Genomic DNA, 22,265 nt, shown 5'->3' with positions numbered 1-22,265 from the left:
CAAAAAGATATGAAAATTCAAGTCGATAAGATGGCACAAGCGCTATGTGAAATCCAGACACAGGTTCGCTTAATTCCGCTGATCATGCAAAATCAAAACGAAATGCAAGAGGTGATATCTGTTTTATCAGAAAGCAAGAGGCCATATCGAATGAGTTACTAGAATTGGGACAGTCTCAAGATAAATATCCAATAGAGATCGAAAAGATAGGTGATACTATCAGTGGCCGGCCGAGGTGGCCGAGCGGTTCTAGGCGCTACAGTTTGAAACCACGCGACCGCAACGGTCGCAGGTTCGAATCCTGCCTCGGGCATGGATGTGTGTGCTGTCCTTAGGTTAGTTAGGTTTAAGTAGTTCTAAGTTCTAGGGACTGATGACCTTAGAAGTTAAGTCCCATAGTGCTCAGAGCCATTTTTAGATACTATCAGTGAGGTTATGTATCGACAGAATCAGGTAGAAGAAACGGTTGTTAGCCTCTGCAAAACAGAACAGGATATTTCCTCAGAAGAGAAAGAGTCAAAGAAAATTTTGAGGTACATAAGCGTTACTTTTCGGAGGACATCGATAACTTGGCAAAGGCGAAAGGACGGTAGCTGAATCAGGCAATAACAAATGGAGTAGAATCTGGTGTCTCATCCTTATTCCCCAGATGAATAGCCAGAAGAGAATTTCTTTAAGAAAGGATTAGAAGAGGTGAAGACTCAGCTAGGTTCCGATTTTGGAAGGAGAAAGGCGAGCAATCTAATAAGATAACCAAAGGAAAGCTTGAAGAGTTTCGAGGAGCGAGCTTCAGGAAAGTTATATGAAGCACCACGACAACAAACTTCTGGTGACGCATCCAGCTTTGGAAATCCAAATGTGTATTCGCTATACTATAATCCCCAATATAGTGCACAAAAAGACGCTAAGAGCCAGTACAGATATTCTACTCCTAATATAGAAGATAAAATGCTCAAGTATCGGCAATTTCAGATATTTAATCCCGTAGTGTTCGTGAGAAACTTCAAGTGAGCTTTGCCAAGCAACTGGACTCATACACAGAAGACGAGCTTCGTATCAGGTTATATTCAAGGAGAAGGTGCACTGTTGGCAACCGACGCATACACATCTTGTCGGACTTAACGATGAATTTTAACAGGTATTCTTAGCAACATTCTGGTCGAGTAGAATTCAACAAAGATTCCACCAAGAAGTATTTTACCCTGAGCAATTCTCATTCAAGCAAGAGGCGTTAAGAACGTACTTCGAAAAATATCTTAATAAATGTCGCTACTGGTACGATCCGTTACCACAACAGAATATATTGAGAACATTAAATGCTAGATTACCAGTCAGTGTCAGAAATCAGCTGGTTAATGTACCAGACGAAAATTTGTACGAATTTTCATCTTTGTTACATTTGATCGATGTGATTCAAAAAAATCTGAACTCCACGCCATGGTCGAATAAGGGGTGTAATAGTGTCTATCACTCACCCAGTGTCCATGGAAATGGCAGTAATGGACAAAGAACCAATCACATGGATAAAGCAAATCCAAGCAATGTACCAAATGGTAACCCAAACAGCAGTTGGAAGAACAACAGTGGAAATGGAAATGGTAGAGGCTACTGCCTGGCCAGAAACAAATGTAATAGAGGTGGTCAGAGGTACAATCGAGTTCAACCTAAGCAGCAAGAAGCAGTTTTGGAACAACAACAACAGAATCAGTCGCAGTCTATGACAGGAGACCGGCACCTGCAGGCGCCAATAATTACGGAGGTAACAGGTGGCGAAAACAATGGCAGTGATGCGCATCCTACAAACCAATCGTGACCACCTCGAGCCCCAGAGACATGGCAAGAGATTCAAATATGGGCTACAACCAGTAATTCCAGGTGCTACGGTATAACGATGGGAAGGAATTGTCGGAGGAATTTTGTGAGGGTATTTAACAGGGTGACAAGGTTCATCGTTTCGTGCCAGTGTGAGAAATCCTTGCTGCAGTTGAGGGAACTCCATCACTGTAACGTTAGAAATGGGAGCTTTCACTAATGTGATATCAAGCGTTTTGTTCCAAAAGCTTTTGCACAAAGCAAAACTACCACTTTTGCCAATGGAGAACCGTAGAATTACAGGAGCAATAAGTACAAAATCCAAAATCATCCGGATGCAGACACAATCAGATCCACAAGCGTCAGGATGTAGACAGAACTGAATCTGAATTTGGAAAATCCAGCAACTACATGCGCATTCCTAATTGTTCAAACATTGATAGTGGGCTGTATCGTGGGCATTAGTAGCACACAACAGAAGGATGGAACCATCGACCTCTCAGCGGAGAAAACAAAATTTTGGATCAACGGTGCTTTGGAAGTCGCTGACTCGATAAGGAACGAAGGAGTACATGAGAAATACTGACGTGCTGCCTTCATAAGGTTGATCATCACAAATAATAAACGCGGAACAATGTTTTCCCTGAACACAATGAAGGTGTCTTCATTTTCAATCAAGTAATCAAGAAATCAAAGGAAACTGTGTACCTCACTGCCGAACAGAACCAGCAATTATCAATCCTCCTATTATCTCATTGTTGTTTTTGAAGAAAAACCCACAATCATCAAAGGATATGTATCTTGATGTTATTGCACACTGGACATACCACCATCATGGCTTCTATCTGGTCGCCCGGCGTCGTAAGGAACATGCAGAAGAGGAAATTAATCGATGCTATAGTGGGATCTGATAAAACCAACGACTGCTCCATACTGCAGGCCATTGCTCATGTTTCCTAAGCCCAGAAGAAACGTGAGACTGGTCTTAGATGTGCATGATATAAAATTATTCTTCCTGAGAGGGCTCATCTGGAAAATAGTGATGAACTCTACTAGAAACTCCATGGCTTGAACATTCAATGTGCCTTTGGTTATTTGTACTGGCAAATAAAGCTCGATGAGGTATCTAGGAAATATACTACATTTGTTTATGCTGGCAGGAGCAATTTTGATTGAATATTAGCTTAGGAATTTTCATTTCTGCATTGGATTATTTTCTGGAACTTGCATTAAGAAGGTGGATTCCTATGTTTGTGAATGATCTATTAATAGCCAATAACATCTGGGATGAGCGTATCGCAGTACTAACAAGAATCTTGGCTATATTCAGAGTTGCAGGCGCCACAGCCAACTTGCAAAAGTCTCATTTTGCGTTAGAAAGAATTAGGCTTTTTGGACATCTTATAGATGTGAAAGGAATTCTTCTAGATGAAGCGAAAACTAGTGTGATCAAGAACTTTTCACTTCCAAGGAATTAAATGCAGCTGAAAGGATTTCTGGACTTAGCTTCATTCTTACGCAGATTTATTCCTGATCATTCCATGAATGCTGAACTACTGTTAAATCTGCTCCAAAAGAATGTGCCCTGGGTATGGACCAATGAATGTCACAAACGTTCAGTAACAATAAAAACGCACTTGTGAACTCATCTACCTTCTTCCACCCTGATATATCACTGGAATTTGGATTATTAATGGATTCATCAGATGTTGTGTTAGGTACGTGTTTGTTTCAAGCCAGGATCATAGATGGTGAGCCAGCCTTCTGTCCAATCACATTTGCATGTCGAGTAATGCCGAATTGTGAAAGAGCCTATACAACTACAAAGCATGAGACACTAGCAGTGATCTGGGCATTCAAAAAAGGTCATTATTTATATGGATCAAGAACACCGTTTATTGTGACCATCAGTCTCTGAGTTTCCTGCAAACTTCTAAACTGCTGCATGCAAGGTTAGCCCTGTGGACCCCTGCTTTGCACGAATATAACTTTCAGATAGTTCACTTAAGTGGTCGTGATAATATTATTGCTGATGCCTTGTCACTTTTGCCAGAAGGTTTGACGCTAGAACTATGTGACGACGAAGAATCATCTGAGTTCCCAGTGTTGCTTATGGAAGACCACGCATCGAGGACATTACTTAAAGTAATGGCTAGTCTTCAACAGGCAGACACATGTTGGAGTCAGATTCGAAAAAAACTATGGCAACCAGATCAGCTGAGAACTGATCAGTTGTACAAACTGGTGAATAATGTCTTATTCTATACAAGATATGAATATATGAATAATTGGTGTGTGTGTATACCACAGGAGTACGAAAGAAAGTTAATGTGGCATATCCATTATGCATGGTGCACTTTGATGTACTCGAATGTGCAACAAAGCAAAATACCTATTGTTATTTTCTCAACCTCTGTAGAAAAGTGCAGCATGACTTAAAGCAAACTGTACTATGTCAGAAAGCGAAGCCCAACAACAGAGGACGAAGGGACGTGCTCCATTCAGTTCTTCCGGAAAAACCTCTTGCCTCAGTATCAGTCGATCTTTTTGGTCAATTACGCCAGTCTAGAGGAGGGGTTTAATATATACAGGGGGATTTTTAGACGTTTACTATGTAAAACTTTATCTGTTGAAGACAACCACGAATCGCCCAAACATAAACAGGTTAGTTAATGACTATGTTCCAAAGATTGGAAAACCTGAAGCGCTTTTGTCAGATAATGCGGCGAATTTTACTTGTTACAAGTGGGGAATTACTTTAACACAACCGTGGATAAAACAGGTGCTAAATTTGCGCTATCTTCCTGAAGCTAATCCTGTTAAACCTGTATTCTGCGAATTAAATAGATTCATGACAACTTATTATCACGCTAGGCAGACTGCGTGAGTAGAATATCTGCAAGAATTTTCGAAAATTATGAACAACTTACTGCACTCCCCAATCAAATTCACGCCTGCTGAACTGATGTTTAGAAGAAAAAAAGAAGTGAATGGGTAGATAAAATTCCGAATGGAGCCCTGACCCCGGCTGGGAGCGCTTTTCGCTTGCTGTGTTACGAGATAAGTAATTTAGTTAGTAATTAATTATTTTTGCTGTATATTCTATAGTATTTACGTGCATTAGTGTCAGATAAACTTGATAAATTGAAGGTTTCAGTTTTTATTTGCATCTGAATAGGAAAAGCGAAGTTTCTGTTTAGGACAGTTTCACGCATACGGAAACGTTTGTTTGCATTTTTAACTGACATTAAATACGCGGAATTATCAATTAAGTCGGTGTGCAACACTCAGTATTTAAGTTTATTAGTGTCATTTAGACTCGATACATTGAAGGTAGCAGTTTTTATACGTTTTATTACGTCACTTCTCGCGTGTACGTAAACGTTTGTTTACGTTATAAATACGAGGGTTAATCAGTTTAAGTTAGTGTACAATACTTAGTATTTACGTTTATTAGTGTCATTTAGACTCGATACGGTAAAGGTAGCAGTTTTTATAGCTTTATTAGTTCATTTTCGCGTGTAAGTAAAGTTTTGTTTACATTATAAATACGAGGGATAATCAGTAGGTGTAGCTTACTGTAGGTTACCGTTTAATTCTTTAGTAATATTCACTAGATAGCCCCTAGAAGTTTACTGTAGATCACTGGTTTTTTCTTTAGTATTCACTAGATGGCCCCTAGCGGGAAAATAAGCACCAGATCTAGCATCTATCATACATTTTATTATTCTTTTTGTTGAGTGTCCTTTCTGCCAACTAGAGTGTAGCTGTTAACCTTGTATCGCAGTAGTTTTCCTTAAGTTTCTTATAGTAAATCACATCATTGATAGGGACTGTGTCTGCTGTGTGCGGATACAGGAGAAGTTGGCCACAGTCCAAATGCAGCTAGAAGCTTTGTTGGCCACAGTCAACAGGCTCCAGGCTCCTTGAGGTGCGGTGGGGATGGGGTGCCTGGGGCAGTCTCTGCTGTACTAGATGTGCAGGAGGAGGGGGGGGGGGGGATGTCACAGCTGTCAGATTAGGTTAATCCCCATGGGAAACAAACTGTTGGCCTGAAAAATTACCAGTTCATGACACTGATGTGGGTGTACTAACTGTATAAATTTTTAGTTCGCATGAACAGGCCATTCTTAAGGATTTAAATATGACAGATCTCATGTAAGTAAATTGTCGAAATGTCTGTAGTAAGATCCCCGAGTTACTCTCCGAAATAAACAGTAGTAATGCCAATATTGTATTAGGTACCAAAAGCTGGTTGAAACCAGACATAAATAGCAGTGAAATTTTTTGAACTCGGATTGGACAATGTTTCGGAAGGATAGGATTGATGCTATGGGAGGTGGTGTATTCATTGCAGTTAAAACATATTTAAACGCAGTTGAGATCGATACTGGGTTGGACTGTGAAATAGTCTGGATAAAGCTGTCAATCATACAAGGAGTGACCATTATATTAGAATGTTTTTATAGACAAGGAGTGACAATTGTATTAGAAAGTTTTTATAGACCACCAGCATCCGCAACAAATGTCGCAGAACGTTTCAGGGAACGTCTTGAGTACATAGGAAATAAATATCGCAATTATGCCGGCCGTTGTGGCCGAGAGGTTCTAGGCGCTTCAGTCCAGAACAGCGCTGCTGCTACGGTCGCAGGTTCGAATTCTGCCTGGGGCAAGGATGTGTGTGATGTCCTTAGGTTAGTTAGGTTTAAGTAGTTCTAAGTCCAGGGGACTGATGACCTCAGATGTTAAGTCCCATAGTGCTTAGAGCCACTTGAACCATATCCAAATTACCCATTAGTTACAGATGGAGACTTTAATCTGGCTTCCATTGAGTGGGAAAATTACGTTTATCACAGGGGGCAGAAGCAAAGACTCGCGCGAAGTTATTCTTGGAGCGCTCTCAACATACAACCTTGAGCAATTGGTTAGGAAACCAACTCGAGATGGGAACATATTAGATATCTTGGCGACAAACAGAACTGATCTTTTTGAGGAAGTTAATCTAGAAGAAGGTATTAGCGACCATAATGTCGTTGTGGCTTCTATATCAGTGGAACTTACACAAAAAAAAGCCAGCGTAGAGTTTTCTTGTTATGGAAAGCAAATAAAAGTATCATTAATGAATGTCTTCATAGTCAGCTCCAAGCATTCACCGCAGAACACAAAGACATTGAGCATCATTGATCGGAATTCAATGATATTGCCCACCACCCGCTAGAGAAATAAGTGCTTAACAAAAATGTTGAGGAGTGAAAGGATCCACCTTAGTTCCCCAAAAATATTAGAAAGTTGCTGAGAAAGCAGAGAATTTTGCACAGTCATTTTAAACGTAGTTACTTCTCCGCTGACAAACAGAAATTATGCGAAATGAAAGCAGCTGTCAAGAGGTCAATGAGAGATTCTTCTATCGAATTTGAAAGAAATATTTTATCTGTAGATTCTAAAAATAAACTCAAAAAAGTTTGGTCCTAAGTAAAATCTATGAACGCTACAAATAGTTAAATACCTTCTCTTGCTGACAGTACGGGTAATGTAACGGATGATGATAAACAGAAGGCCGAAATTCTAAACCAAGCTTTCAAAAACACGTTCACGGTAGTGGACTGCAGCACCATTCCCCCTTTCAATTATCGAACAAACGCAAGGATGGCTGACATAGTGTTAAGTGTACCTGGAATTGTAAAACATTTCATATCCTTAGTCGCCAGGGAGGCATCTGGCCCAGACGGTATCCCCGTAAGATTTTATGTTGACTATGCTACAAATATAGCACCGTTCTTAGCTATCATCTATCAGAGGTCACTGGAACAGCGGAAAGTTCCACAGGACTGGAAGAAGGCTCAGGTCATAGCAATCAATAAAAAGGGTAGAAAATATGATGCACATAATTACCGGCCAATTTCACTGACATCGATTTGTTGTAGACTCATGGAACATACTTTGTGTTCAGACATAATGACCTTTCTAGACTCTGAGAAGCTCATCTCTTGAAACCAGCACGGTTTAAGGAATCAGCGGTCATGCGAGACACAGCTAGTCCTCTTTGTGCATGATATACAACAGGCTCTAGATACCAGCTCCCACGTTGATGCTATATTTCTCGACATTCGAAAGGCGTTCGACTCAATACCGCACTGTCACCTGCTCCAAAAAGTGCGCGTTTACGGCCTATCCGATGTCATATGCGGTTGGATAGATAGTGTTCTAACAGACGGAAAGCAGTATGTCGTCCTGCATGGGGAGACTTCAACAGAAGCAAGCGTAACATCAGGTGTGCCCAGGGCAGCGTACTAGCTCCGCAGCTTTTTACAATTTACATAAACCATCTGGTTGATGATATTGACAGACTGTTTGCCGATGATGCTGTAGTCTAGAGGAAAGTAGTATCACATGAGAGCTGTGAACAAATCAGAGAGGATTTGCAGAAAATAAATGTATGCTGTAATGACTTTTAGTTATCTCTCAGTATTAGTAAGTGTAACCTACTGCGTGTAACAAAGCGAAAATCCACATTAATGTAGGAGTACAAAATAAACATCCAGTCTTTGGAAGCGGTAACATCCGTCAAGTATCTGGGTGTGATTATTCAAAATGATCTTAAATGGAACGATCAGATTACACAAGCAACGGGTAAGGCGAACTCTAGATTGCGGTTTATTGATAGAATCCTGAAGCGTTGCAGTCCTTCAACAAAGGAAATTGCTTACAATACTTTAGTTCGTCCAGTCCTAGAGTTCTGTTCGTCTCCATGGGACCCTTACTAGTTGGGTCTGATTCAAGAGATTGAGGAAGTCCAAAGAAGAGCGGCAAGTTTCGTGACTGGTGCATTTGGCCTTCGCGAGAGCGTTACAAATGTCATAGAAAGTTTGAAGTGGGACACACTTGCAGATAGACGACGCGCTAAACGGAAGGGGCTGCTCACTAAATTCCAAAATACGATCTTCACGGAGGATCTAGAGCACATTTTGCTACCACCAACTTTCAAATCGCGCAATAATCACCATTCAAAGATAAGGGAAATTAGAGCTCGTACTGAGGCGTCCAGACAGTCGTTTTTCCCTCGCGTGATCCGCGAGTAGAACAGAGGGAGGGGGGGGGGGGGGGGATTTGACTTTGGCGCGATTAGTGCCCTCCGCCACACACCGCTTGGTGGCTAGCGGAGTATATATGTAGATGTACATATATCTTGGGAAGAGAAAATTAGACAGGTACTGGTTAATCTCACTGAGAATGCCAGGATCAGAAAAAAGGGTTATGACAGCTAGGATTTGCAGGAATCATCGATAATGAAAAGTTAAATTTTGCTGCATTCTTGCCATTTACCGTGGTTTGGAAGTTGGTTGGTATGTAGATTGGGTTTGTTCTGATGGTTCCTGACCCTAATGAATTTTACTTTCAGGATTGTGTTGATTTGATTTATTTGATTTCAAATGATCATGAAAGTAAGAGGAATTAATTTATCTATGTGCTCTAAATTGAATTCAGGTTTAGATGTAGTCTGAAAAGAAATTTAGAAGGCATAGGTGTTTAATAGAGAAATACATGATGAAAGCATAGAAGTGGTGCGAAGGCAAGGTGATTTATAGTCTTCGTTGGAAGCATTTCCATGGTGGATTATTCACTTTGGATATAGAAAAAATTGTCTTGTCTCACTATGAAGAATGATAATGTGATATCGATTCACAGAGAGGATTCCTGAAATGAAGCATGATCTTTCTTGAATATCGGCTCAAACGAAAAATTCATGATGTCGAGTTATGTGGTATAAGAAAAAGTATTTAATAATCATCTGACTTCATGTAGTCCAAGAAACCCTGTGTGTAATGAATTGATCATGAGCAGTGATTTACTTTGGAAATACTTATTTAAAATAGATAAAATCTATCGCTATACAGTGGACATTGCAGTGGATCAAACCTCTTCCGAATCTACTGAATTTATGAAGGATACGATGGAGAAATGTGCTACTAACCCGCTCTTTTGCAGCGTATAAGACCTCCGATTGATGCAGTGTTCGAAATTGTTTCATGTCGCCTATTGGTCCTGTCTGGTGCCGTGATGTTCGAGGTCATCTCACCTCTCTACAAGCTGGTTCCTGATTCCTGCAACATTCGTCTTGCAACCATCTCCAACAGTTCCAGTATCCATCTGTCAACAAACTCCATCAATCTTCAACGACTCCGTCTATTCAAGTTAGCAGATTGTTATTGTTGTTCACTGAACTATTTTAAACACACTAGCTGTAGTTTATTCTCTATTAGTAATATGAACATTCACGCGCTTGATCAAACGAAATTGGTTAACGTTTTAAAAAACTTACGGTGATTTTTAGATGCTAATTTTCAGAATCTCAGTATCCATCTTATCCAAATATCGCGAATGAGTGAAGGTTGAGGGTCTGCATTTCGAGGTTTCTCATAGTTTCACTAAGGAATAAGGCTCCCTAATGGGAAGGCCCGAATATATCATGATCTTCCATTGCTGTATTCCGAATATCGAGAAACAGTAAGGAATGCAGATCTATATTTCAAGGATTTCCTTGGTCCTCCGCACAAGTAATTTATATGGCTCAAAGACTCCTTATAACTGCAAGAGACAAATTATCTCTGACTCGTAATGTAAAAACTCTGTGGATCGTACGTGGAACATTGCACGTACAGTGCACTGACTACTCCTGACTGAGAATTGCCGAGAGTAGGATCGCAGTAGAATTGTAATTAGCGGCGTTGTTGTAAGCTGCCATCTTGATATGAAATGAAATATGATTATTTCTGATAACCTGTAATTTCATACAAGAGGATGTTTACTGGAATGTAGCTAGGAAAATCGTTTATGGAAATCATAATTTTATTACTGGAAAAGGTACGTTCAGTTCTTTCGCAATTTTAACTTCTCCGTTGTTTGTGGATTGGTACATTATTTGGTGTGTCATAACTCGAACGAACTTTGTATCTTGAGAAATCAGTAGAGCCTGCAGCGCGGTCGTTTATCCTCTATTTTAAGAGATTAATTTCTGGACTTCATCGAAATTGATACACAACTTAGGCACTGATTCCCATGCGGCAAAGTGAGCACGTCATAGCGCCCATGACGGCTTCCCCACGGCGTACGACGTGCCTCTGATTACGAATTAGTTGACGATCGCCGGAATTCTCCAGAGCCACAGAGCTTTTATTCCAGTAATTAACTGTATACATAGAAGAGTGCGAGATAATTGTGTAAAAGTGTTGGGGAAGCGACTTCTCTCACCCAAAAGTTTCCTTTCAGATAACTAGATATTATTCAGTCATATTAATTTAACTTCAATTCTAGGGGGTAGAGAAGTTAAATTACTAATGTAGAACGGGACGACATTACCAGAAAAACCTCCAAAATTATTAACAATAATTAATAAATTCCACAACAAGGAAAACGAAAATATCAGTATCATTTGTGAAAGAATAGAATGAGACAGCATGACAGTATTCAAAGCAGATAACGGTAATACAGTAGTAATCGTGTCCAAGAAACGCTCCAAAAAACTTCGTAATTTTTCAAGAAAAATAACATCATTGACATAAAAACATACCCAACCCATCTATCCCATAATGCTTCGGTTTGGCCCTGGTTGCAGAACTTAAAATAGAGGCTCAGACAGCTCTTTGGTGATACTCATGCGGAGTTTTCGACACCTACTGTACGGTGGAGAGTTATAGGAACACATTTATAGTTCAGGCGTCAGTTATGCACAACAAGGGCCTAGTAGGGAGTAAAAACTCACATGTTGCACACGTAGTTTTTACACATGAATATACCCTCACCACAGTCTGATAAAAATTACGTACTGATTTCTGGAAGGAAGAATGTCAACCCTACTAGTTATAGAATGCTTTATTCGTTCAGATTAGAGAAAGAAAACGTAAATACAGCCTTAGATAACAGTAGGAAAGTCTGTAAGAAAGTCTCAGAGCTTATCATGCTTACTGACGAAATATGTCCACACCTATGTGTGCTATACTGTGTAGCATATTCAGATTGTTTGTCAGATGAGCTTCTGGGTCCAGTATAAATCGGTGATATTAAATCTGGTGGCTGATAAATTTGCAAGATCCTTTCCGCAATGTTCCCAGCACTTTCCCTTAGTGCCTTAGTTTGTTGGAAGAGATCTGTTATCCAATGTTGGTGTGGATGTCTCAACCCCACTCACCCTCGGATATACTGGGTGGTTTTGTTGGCAAAATAATAACAATAATAATAAATAATAATAATAATAATAATAATGCACAATCCACAGAGTTGCTACACTTGCTTAATTTTCAGTTATAGGCAGGACAACACCTACATGATTCAACCCAAAAAATACGTACGCATTAATTCAATAAGCTATTTGTAGTCTATATAGACATCGGATGTTTTAGCTCCTGGATGTCATTTTAAATGATTGTATCTTTATCATCCAATTAAATCTTAATACGTACGTAGGATTCTCTGTGGTTATCGTCATTTAAATGTATTTTTGCTCACTCTATGAAGTCATGGGTGTCCAGAGATAGAGAATTGGGTCCAACGTCATGTTAATTTTGGCTCTGGCGCATCTTTGGTCCTCGTTAATTTTGGCTCCGTTGGATTTTTTGTATGCGTTCAGAACGTCTGTTGTGCTGAGCTCACCTTAATCATATTTTAAAATTAGACTGCGGTCATCAGAGTACGACTCTTCTAGTATATTCACCTTTAGATCAGCATCCAACGAGTGAGCTCTGTAGTCTTTATAGAGGAAATCCAAAAGCGGAAAATTCTGATGGAGAAGATTCTGTAACTTTTTCTACTCTACTAGATTATATTTCATTTTCGGCGGGTGCAAACATTTCGAACGCGTAAGTTGATAATGTCAATGAATTTCCTACAAAATCCTATGACTAACAAACCGTCCTCACAGTCTTACATCTGCTGTTACCCTTCTCCATCTCTATGTAGTGATAGCTTCCGGTGAGATTACTGCCCTCGAAAGGCAGGGTTCTAGGTTTGAGTTCTGATGAGGCTCACAATTAGAGTGTGCTTACAAGTTTCAGAACAGAGTGAAAGACACATTTTAGGAATTTTATGTTTCTTCGTATCACAAGCAACACACGTTTGCTTACAATATTGGATTTGGTGATTCGAGACAAGCTGCTGCTTTATGGTTCATATCTTTATATTCATAAGTAACGGGTCTGCGAATGTTTTTGCAGTAAAGATACAGCTGTCATACGTTACGACGGGCCTTCAGGAAGTAAGTTTCACTTGTGGTAAAACGTTAAGATCATTGCGCAACAGGAGTGGCGCCTTTTCAGAAGAGAGTACATGTTTTGGATTTCCTGCAGACAGAGTACTGCTTCGATACAGGTAACAGGTCCTACACAGTCTGCAGTGAAATGCTGGAGGAACTACGCGTACTCCAAAGCTGAAATACGCAGGACAGTACGAGTCTTACAGGGAGAAACTTCTAAACTGCACACATACTCACCGTAAAATTTTGAGGGTATATGGACCAAATGCAACGTCGCATCAAGCTGTACTGGAATTTGACCAAGGCAGCACAGACTTGGATGATGCTTATGTTGGTTGGGGGGGGGGGGGTTGGAGAAAGAGGTTTTTCGACGATGAGAACGTTCACACAGCGGTCCTCAAGTGGCTCCGTGATCAACGAGCGGATTTCCGTCGTCAAGAAATAGTAACCATTGTTAGAATGTTCCGACTGTTGTTCGCAGTGACTCGATGACAACGCTGAAGTGTATTAGGTAGCTTAAAGTGTGGTCCAATAGTTAATAAAGGCTATCTGGCCTCTCATATTCACTTGTAACTTACATTCTGAAGTCTCTTCGTGCATACCTCAAACCTGTTAATCATGTGACATGCTACGTACGCCACACTGTCTGAGACTTCACACTACAGGCTGCGATATGTCGTTTTCAGCCTTAAGGGCAGTAGGTCTTCAGTTATTTCAGTTGCATTTTCAAATCAATGGACAATTACAACAGTAAGCCTCATAGAATATTAAACGTGCACTCATACATATGATGCATTCGTTGCTGAAGCAACTCTGGAAACATGCCATAAAAATCATAAACGATAAGACAGATAAAAGAACAGCCGGCAACATTGTTTTATGTTGAAAATATGTAATGTTTGTAGTCACATATAGAAGAAAACCGTATATGCATTATTCATTATTGCTGGACAAAGATGTCTTTCTACATAAACTATGAAAGGTGTTATCACTCGAAGTATTCTATAGGCAATTCTTTGCTAGCGTATATCTGAGCCATTGTCTGCACTGAATCCTTCGCCGTCCTGGGCCTTTCGGGATCGTTGAAGTCGACCTGATAGAGGCCGAATTTTATGCTGAAAAAAAAAGTAAAGGCAACATTAGTAATTTCAAAGTAAATGTATCACCCAACAGATAATTATCGTTTCTATATTTACATTCAGTCACAACCTTTGACCACACAGTGCCTTCGCCCTTATGTCTCAGATATCGCAGAATATTATTTGTGTCAGTTGTCAACTTATATCATTTGGACCAACTGAATATTCGGGGAAACAGACCCAGAAATAATAATCGTACCTTCATCATGTAAAAAAATGATGAAAGAAACAGGGTGAGTCACTAACTATTGCCACCTAGAATAGCTCCTAAAGTATGACAGGAGCTCAAAAGTTTGTGAGACAAAAGTTGCATGGGACAACGGGGCCATAATATGACGCTAGCTTTTGTTGCTAATGGGATGCTATAGTTTGGTACTTATTTTCTGATAGCGGCTATCGAGACGAATCCAATTACGTGTAACAGTAAGGTCTTTGAAGGTCAACGAATTTCACAAAGGTGGCATGAACGTCCATTCACAGAAGATGTTCGAAGTGATGACCATTGGTATCAATGCAGTGCTGCAATCTTCTTATCATGGATTGAGCGGTATTCCTTATCACTTCGACATTTATCGAAGCACATGCTCTAACAATACTCTCTTGCATATCGTGCTAAAAGTAAATATTCGTCGAATACGGCGTATCCATCTAACGCGCCATTGACATGCAAAAACTTTTCAACTGTTTAGGAACCGTAAGACTAGTATCGTCGCATCAAGCGAATGTGAATGATTTATTGCTCCGTAGAACAAGCCGATATGATTCTCATTTACGGAGAATGCCAACGAAGTTCAGTGAGAGCTAGAGACTTATACCCTGAAAGATATCCTCAACATACTCACCCTACACAACGTACATTTAAATATGTGTATGATAAATTGAGAACAACTGGATCTTTAACGCTTCGGAAACATATCCGCCAAAGGAAAGTTACTAACGAGGAAACGGAAATTGGCACTCTTGCCACTGTGGTTCGAGATCCTTGTGTTAGTTCGGGTCAAATAGCAAGGGACCCTGGCATGAGCCAGAGTAGTGTTGTTCGTGTTCTGCATCGTCATAAATATCATCCTTACCATATCAGACTCCACAAAGAACTAACTGGTACGAATTGTATGCGTCGCATTGAATTCTGCCGATGGGCTCAACTTCAGATTCAGAGGAACGACACATTTATTAAATTGATTTTATTTATTCACGAGGCGACATTCACGAACCATGGAAATGTTAATATCCATAACATGCATTATTGAGCAACTGAAAATCCATGTTGTCTGCGTCAAGTTGCACACCAAAAACCATGGACGGCGAATGTATGGTGTGGGATTCTGGACGACAGATTTATAGGCCCCTGATTCATCGAACAAAATCTTAATGGTAGGAAGTACACCACATTCCTGCAAGGAACATTAGGTCTGTTACCGGAAGAAATAACTTTAGGATCAAGGAACGAATGTGGTATCAACACGACGGGTGTCCGGCACATTTTTCGTTGTTGGCTAGAAATGAGACGCAGAGACAATTCCCAAATCTTTGGACTGGACGCGGAGAAGACGGTTCGTGGCCGGCTCGTTCACCAGACTTGACGCCTCTGAATTTTTTCTTGTGGGGATTCGTAAAAAACATTGTTTGTAAAGACGTTCCAACTACACCTGAAGATAAAAGAGAGAGAATTGTCACAAAATATGCTTCGATAAGTGCCGATATGATAAGGAATACCACTCAATCCATGATCAGAAGACTGTAGCACTTGCATCACTGCAAGTGATAACCAATGGTTATCACTTCTAACAACTTATGTAAATGGACGTTCACGGCACCTTTGTGACCTTCGTTGACCTTCAAAGACCTTACTGTTACACGTCATTGGATTCGTCTCGATAGCAGCTATCAGAAAACCATAGCATCCCAGTATAAAAAAAATAAAAACTTTCGGAGCTATTCTTGGTGGCAATAGTGAGTGACTCACCCTGTATAACTAAAATATCGAAGCAAATATTATGGCTTCAAATAACGTGATAAAAAAACGGTACATTAAAACATTTTCATTTACTCTGATACAGTACAGAACAAACAACATAATTATGGAAATTTAATGACCTCTGATAATGATGTTGATGATCTGTAAGTGTGATGCAACTTTTTTCATTCTCACTGGACACAACACGCACAGATAACTAAATTTTTCTTTAACTGCTGAACCGCTGCGTTCAATAACAGCCGCATGATTGTTTATACCATTAGTTCTCATCAGTTATATGCTTCTGGGTATGTGACCGCGCTGTAATGTTCTTTCATCTACATCTACATACATACTCCGCAATCCACCATACGGTGCGTGGCGGAAGGTACCTCGTACTACAACTAGCATCTTCTCTCCCTGTTCCACTCCCAAACAGAACGAGGGAAAAATGACTGTCTATATGCCTCTGTACGAGCCCTAATCTCTCTTATCTTATCTTTGTGGTCTTTCCGTGAAATGCAATTTGGCGGCAGTAAAATTGTACTGCAGTCAGCCTCAAATGCTGGTTCTCTAAATTTCCTCAGTAGCGATTCACGAAAAGAACGCCCCCTTTCCTCCAGAGACTCCACCTGAGTTCCTGAAGCATTTCCGTAACACTCGCGTGATGATCAAACCTGTTGTTGTTGTTGTTGTGGTCTTCAGTCCTGACCTGGTTGGATGCAGCTCTCCATGCTACTCTATCCTGTGCAAGCTTCTTCATCTCACAGTACCTACTGCAACCTACATCCTTCTGAATCTACGTAGTGTATTCATCTCTTGGTCTCCCTCTACGATTTTTACCCTCCACACTGCCCTCCAGTACTAAATTGGTGATCCCTTGATGCCTCAGAACATGTCCTACCAACGGATCCCTTCTTCTAGTCAAGTTGTGCCACAAACTCCTCTTCTCCCCAATTCTATTCAATACCTCCACATTAGTTATGTGATCTACCCATCTTCAGCATTCTTCTGTAGCACCACATTTCGAAAGCTTCTATTCCCTTCTTGTCTAAACTATTTATCGTCCATGTTTCACTTCCACACATGGCTACACTCCATACAGATACTTTCAGAAACGACTTCCTGACACTTCAGTCAATACTCGATGTAAACAAATTTCTCTTCTTCAGAAACGCTTTCCTTGCCATTGCCAGTCTACATTTTATATCCTCTCTAGTTCGACCATCATCAGTTATTTTGCTCCCCAAATAGCAAAACTCCTTTACTACTTAAGTGTCTCATTTCCTAATCTAATTCCCTCAGCATCACCCGACTTCATTCGACTACATTCCATTACCCTCGTGTTGCTTTGTTGATGTTCATCTTATACCCTCCTTTCAAGACACTATCCATTCCGTTCAACTGCTCTTCCAAGTCCTTTGCTGTCTCTGACAGAATTACAATGTCATCGGCGAACCTCAAAGTTTTTATTTCTTCTCCATGGATTTTAATACATACTCCGAACCTTTCTTTTGTTTCCTTTACTACTTGCTCAATATACAGATTGAATAGTATCGGGGAGAGGCTACAACCCTGTCTCACTCCCTTAGCAACCACTGCTTCCCTTATGTCCCTCGACTCTTATAACTGCCTACCAGTGACAAATCTAGCAGCCCGCCTCTGAATTGCTTCTATTCCCTCCCTCAATCCGACCTAACAGGGATGCCAAACACTCGAGCAGTACTCAAGAATAGGTCGTATTAGTGTTTTATAAGCGGTCTCCTTTACAGATGAACCACATCTTCCCAAAATTCTACCAATGAACCGAAGACGACTATCTGCCTTCCCCACAACTGCCATTATATGCTTGTCCCACTTCATATCGCTCTGCAATGTTACGCCCAAATATTTAATCGACGTGACTGTGTCAAGCGCTACACTACTAATGGAGTATTCAAACATTACGGAATTCTATTTCCTCTTCATCTGCATTAATTTACATGTATCTACACTCCTGGAAATTGAAATAAGAACACCGTGAATTCATTGTCCCAGGAAGGGGAAACTTTATTGACACATTCCTGGGGTCAGATACATCACATGATCACACTGACAGAACCACAGGCACATAGACACAGGCAACAGAGCATGCACAATGTCGGCACTAGTACAGTGTATATCCACCTTTTGCAGCAATGCAGGCTGCTATTCTCCCATGGAGACGATCGTAGAGATGCTGGATGTAGTCCTGTGGAACGGCTTGCCATGCCATTTCCACCTGGCGCCTCAGTTGGACTAGCGTTCGTGCTGGACGTGCAGACCGCGTGAGACGACGCTTCATCCAGTCCCAAACATGCTCAATGGGGGACAGATCCGGAGATCTTGCTGGCCAGGGTAGTTGACTTACACCTTCTAGAGCACGTTGGGTGGCACGGGATACATGCGGACGTGCATTGTCCTGTTGGAACAGCAAGTTCCCTTGCCGGTCTAGGAATGGTAGAACGATGGGTTCGATGACGGTTTGGATGTACCGTGCACTATTCAGTGTCCCCTCGACGATCACCAGTGGTGTACGGCCAGTGTAGGAGATCGCTCCCCACACCATGATGCCGGGTGTTGGCCCTGTGTGCCACGGTCGTATGCAGTCCTCATTGCGGCGCTCAACTGCACGGCGCCAAACACGCATACGACCATCATTGGCACCAAGGCAGAAGCGACTCTCATCGCTGAAGACGACACGTCTCCATTCGTCCCTCCATTCACGCCTGTCGCGACACCACTGGAGGCGGGCTGCACGATGTTGGGGAGTGAGCGGAAGACGGCCTAACGGTGTGCGGGACCGTAGCCCAGCTTCATGGAGACGGTTGCGAATGGTCCTCGCCGATACCCCAGGTCCAACAGTGTCCCTAATTTGCTGGGAAGTGGCGGTGCGGTCCCCTACGGCACTGCGTAGGATCCTACGGTCTTGGCGTGCATCCGTGCGTCGCTGCGGTCCGGTCCCAGGTCGACGGACACGTGCACCTTCCGCCGACCACTGGCGACAACAGCGATGTACTGTGGAGACCTCACGCCCCACGTGTTGAGCAATTCGGCGGTACGTCCACCCGGCCTCCCGCATGCCCACTATACGCCCTCGCTCAAAGTCCGTCAACTGCACATACGGTTCACGTCCACGCTGTCGCGGCATGCTACCAGTGTTAAAGACTGCGATGGAGCTCCGTATGCCACGGCAAACTGGCTGACACTGACGGCGGCGGTGCACAAATGCTGCGCAGCTAGCGCCATTCGACGGCCAACACCGCGGTTCCTGGCGTGTCCGCTGTGCCGTTCGTGTGATCATTGCTTGTACAGCCCTCTAGCAGTGTCCGGAGCAAGTATGGTGGGTCTGACACACCGGTGTCAATGTGTTCTTTTTTCCATTTCCAGGAGTGTATATTTAGGGTTAGCTGCCACTCTTTACACAAATCCTGTCCAAGTCATCTTGTATCCTCTATTTATGAAACCAATGTTTCGGCCAATGTTGAAAGTGTCCTTTAGCAAGGAGATGTAAGTATTACATATCCATTCTAACATTCAGACTTTCCTTTGAGTATTCATCACTCCTTCGGTTTGAGCCGACCTGACACAATATCATCTCCAGTGTAAACTTCTTCATCTCATAGTACCACTTACACCTAACGTCCTCAATTAGTTGTAGGATGTAATCGAAGAGCGGCTTAGTGGTATTGTCTTTGACTGGAAATCAAAACGTTCTGAGTACAGGATTCGAAGTCAGTCACTGAAAAATGTGGGCTGTACCTGAAAAAGTGTCCTGATGATCTTTCCGTTGACAAAAAATTTCGTATTAGTTCTGCATTCGAATCTCCTGGAAGGGACTGCCAATGGAAAGCGATCATGGGAAAAAGAGTTAAATAAGCAAGAAAAGGGTAACATTCTATAGGCTGGCGCGTGGTAGGGATGCTAGAAAATTTGCAGAGGGAAATGAAAAGTTTCAATCTAGATACGATGGAGGTTAGAGAAGTCAAATCGTAAGATGATAAGGGTTTCTAAAGAGAAGAATATAATTTAATAACAATGATAGCAGAGAACGGTGTAACGGAGTCGGATTCATCATGAATAGGAATACAGGGTAGAGAGTGAATCCGTATCAACGGTTCGGCGATTCCCATTACAATCGACAGTAAACCAACGTCAACACCAATAGCACACTATACACGGTGGTCAGAAACAGTCTGAAAAGCTTGTAAGGGTGTTGAAGGGTAGATTGCCTGAGAAATAATTAATAAGAAAAAAATCTATACGTTGCGCCGTTTCCTAGTTAATTAGCATTGAAGTTAGCTTATCAGGCCGTTGCGCGTGTAAATTCAAGCGGCCCGCCAGGGATGGTGCGTCTCTCAGAAATTGTTCCTTCGGTTTTGTGTCTCTATGTGATTAGAAAACCAAGAATGAAATTACTGCAAGGGAACGCCCAGCAATGACTTTTGTATTCCTCACTTATCACAAATTATTTATTTCCCAATATATCGCGTTTTCCTAGGTTGTGGTCAGGCAGGAACCTAATAGGACAGCTTAAATTGCTGCAGTGAAACGAGTAATAGTAAAATGTATATTCTTCATTGTTACAAACATTTGGCTGTTTGGTTTGCAATATGTTGATATTTCAGAGGTTGTGACTAGGCGTGAATCTAAGACGACAGCTTACATTGCTGCGAAATGAACTTTTACACTATGTGATCAAAAGTATCCAGATATCGCCAAATCGTGCGTTTTTATATTAGATGCATTGTGCTGCCACCCACTGCCAGGTACTCCATATAAGCGGTCTCGGTAGTAATTACACATCGTGAGAGAGCAGAATGCGGCGCTCGGCGGAACTCACGGAGTTCGAACGTGGTCAGGTGATAAGAGTGTCACTTGTGTAATAAGTCTGTACGCGAGATTCCCACACTCCTAATCATCCCTAGCTCCACTGTTTCCGATGTGATAGTGAAGTGGAAACGTGATGGGACACGTACAGCACAAAAACATACAGGCCGACCTCGTCTGTCGACTGACAGAGACCACTGACAGTTGAAGAGAGTCGTAATGTGTAATAGGCAGACTCCTGAGAAAACTTGGATTTCATGGTCGAGCGGCTACTCGTAAGCCACACATCAGGCCAGTAAATGCCAAACGACGCCTCGCTTGGTGTAAGGAGCGTAAAAATTGGACGATTGAACAGTGGGAAAACGTTGAGTGAGTGACGAATCCCGGTCACAATGTGGCGATCCGATGGCAGGATGTGGGTATGGCGAATGCCCGTGAACGTCATGTGCCAGCGTGTGTGGTGCCAACAGTAAAATTCGGAGGCGGTGGTGTTATGGTGTGGTCAGGTTTTTAATGGAGGGGGCTTGCACCGCCTGTTGTTTTGCGTGGCACTATCACAGCATAGGCCTACATTGATGTTTTAAGCAACTTATTGCTTCCCACTGTTAAAGAGCAATTCGGGGATGGCGATTGCATTTTTCAACACGATCGAGTACCTGTTCATAAAACGCGGCCTGTGGCGGATTAGTTACACGACAATAACGTCCCTGTAATGGACTGGCCTGCACAGAGTCCTGACCTGAATCACATGGAACACCTTTGGGATGTTTTGGAACGCCAACTTCGTGCCAGGCCTTCGATACCTCTCCTCAGTGCAGCACTACGTAATGAAAGGGCTGCCATTCCCCAAGTGTGCTCCCTGCCGCCGTTGGATAAGCAGCTGCAGCAGCAAGTCGTATACTCCTAGCTCACTCATTTGTTACATAGTTTAATTCTTAATTTCTTTGCGTGTTTTTGGTACTTGCATTGTTTAATTCATAAATTTCGGGCGTATTATAGTATTTGAGAGTTGTAGCATCGCGTTTTAGTACCTGAATAGTGTAAATTCGCGTAGTCGTTTGTCTACTGTTTTGTTTTGAACGGCCAGTGTCGGTTGGTCGCAGTCAGTGTGCTCCCTGCCGCCGTTGGATAAGCAGCTGCAGCAGCAAGTCGTATACTCCTAGCTCACTCATTTGTTACATAGTTTAATTCTTAATTTCTTTGCGTGTTTTTAGTACTTGCATTGTTTAATTCATAAATTTCGAGCGTATTATAGTATTTGAGA

At 41.8% G+C, this 22,265-nt stretch overlaps 1 protein-coding gene across 1 annotated transcript in view; it reads right to left on the bottom strand.

The window, feature by feature from the left end:
• Positions 1-14,045: 14,045 nt before the first annotated feature.
• The window catches only part of LOC126413083 (myrosinase 1-like), a 112,599-nt gene continuing 104,379 nt past the window's right edge, over positions 14,046-22,265 (bottom strand). The window contains exon 11 of the mRNA XM_050082980.1: positions 14,046-14,172. Within this exon, the coding sequence (XP_049938937.1) occupies positions 14,046-14,172 (127 nt within the window). The remainder of the gene's footprint in view (positions 14,173-22,265) is intronic.

This window comes from Schistocerca serialis, chromosome 7 (assembly GCF_023864345.2).
Source record: "Schistocerca serialis cubense isolate TAMUIC-IGC-003099 chromosome 7, iqSchSeri2.2, whole genome shotgun sequence".
NCBI lineage: Eukaryota > Metazoa > Arthropoda > Insecta > Orthoptera > Acrididae > Schistocerca > Schistocerca serialis.
Note: the sequence above shows the minus strand (reverse complement) of the source record. Positions and strands in the feature narration are given on the sequence as shown.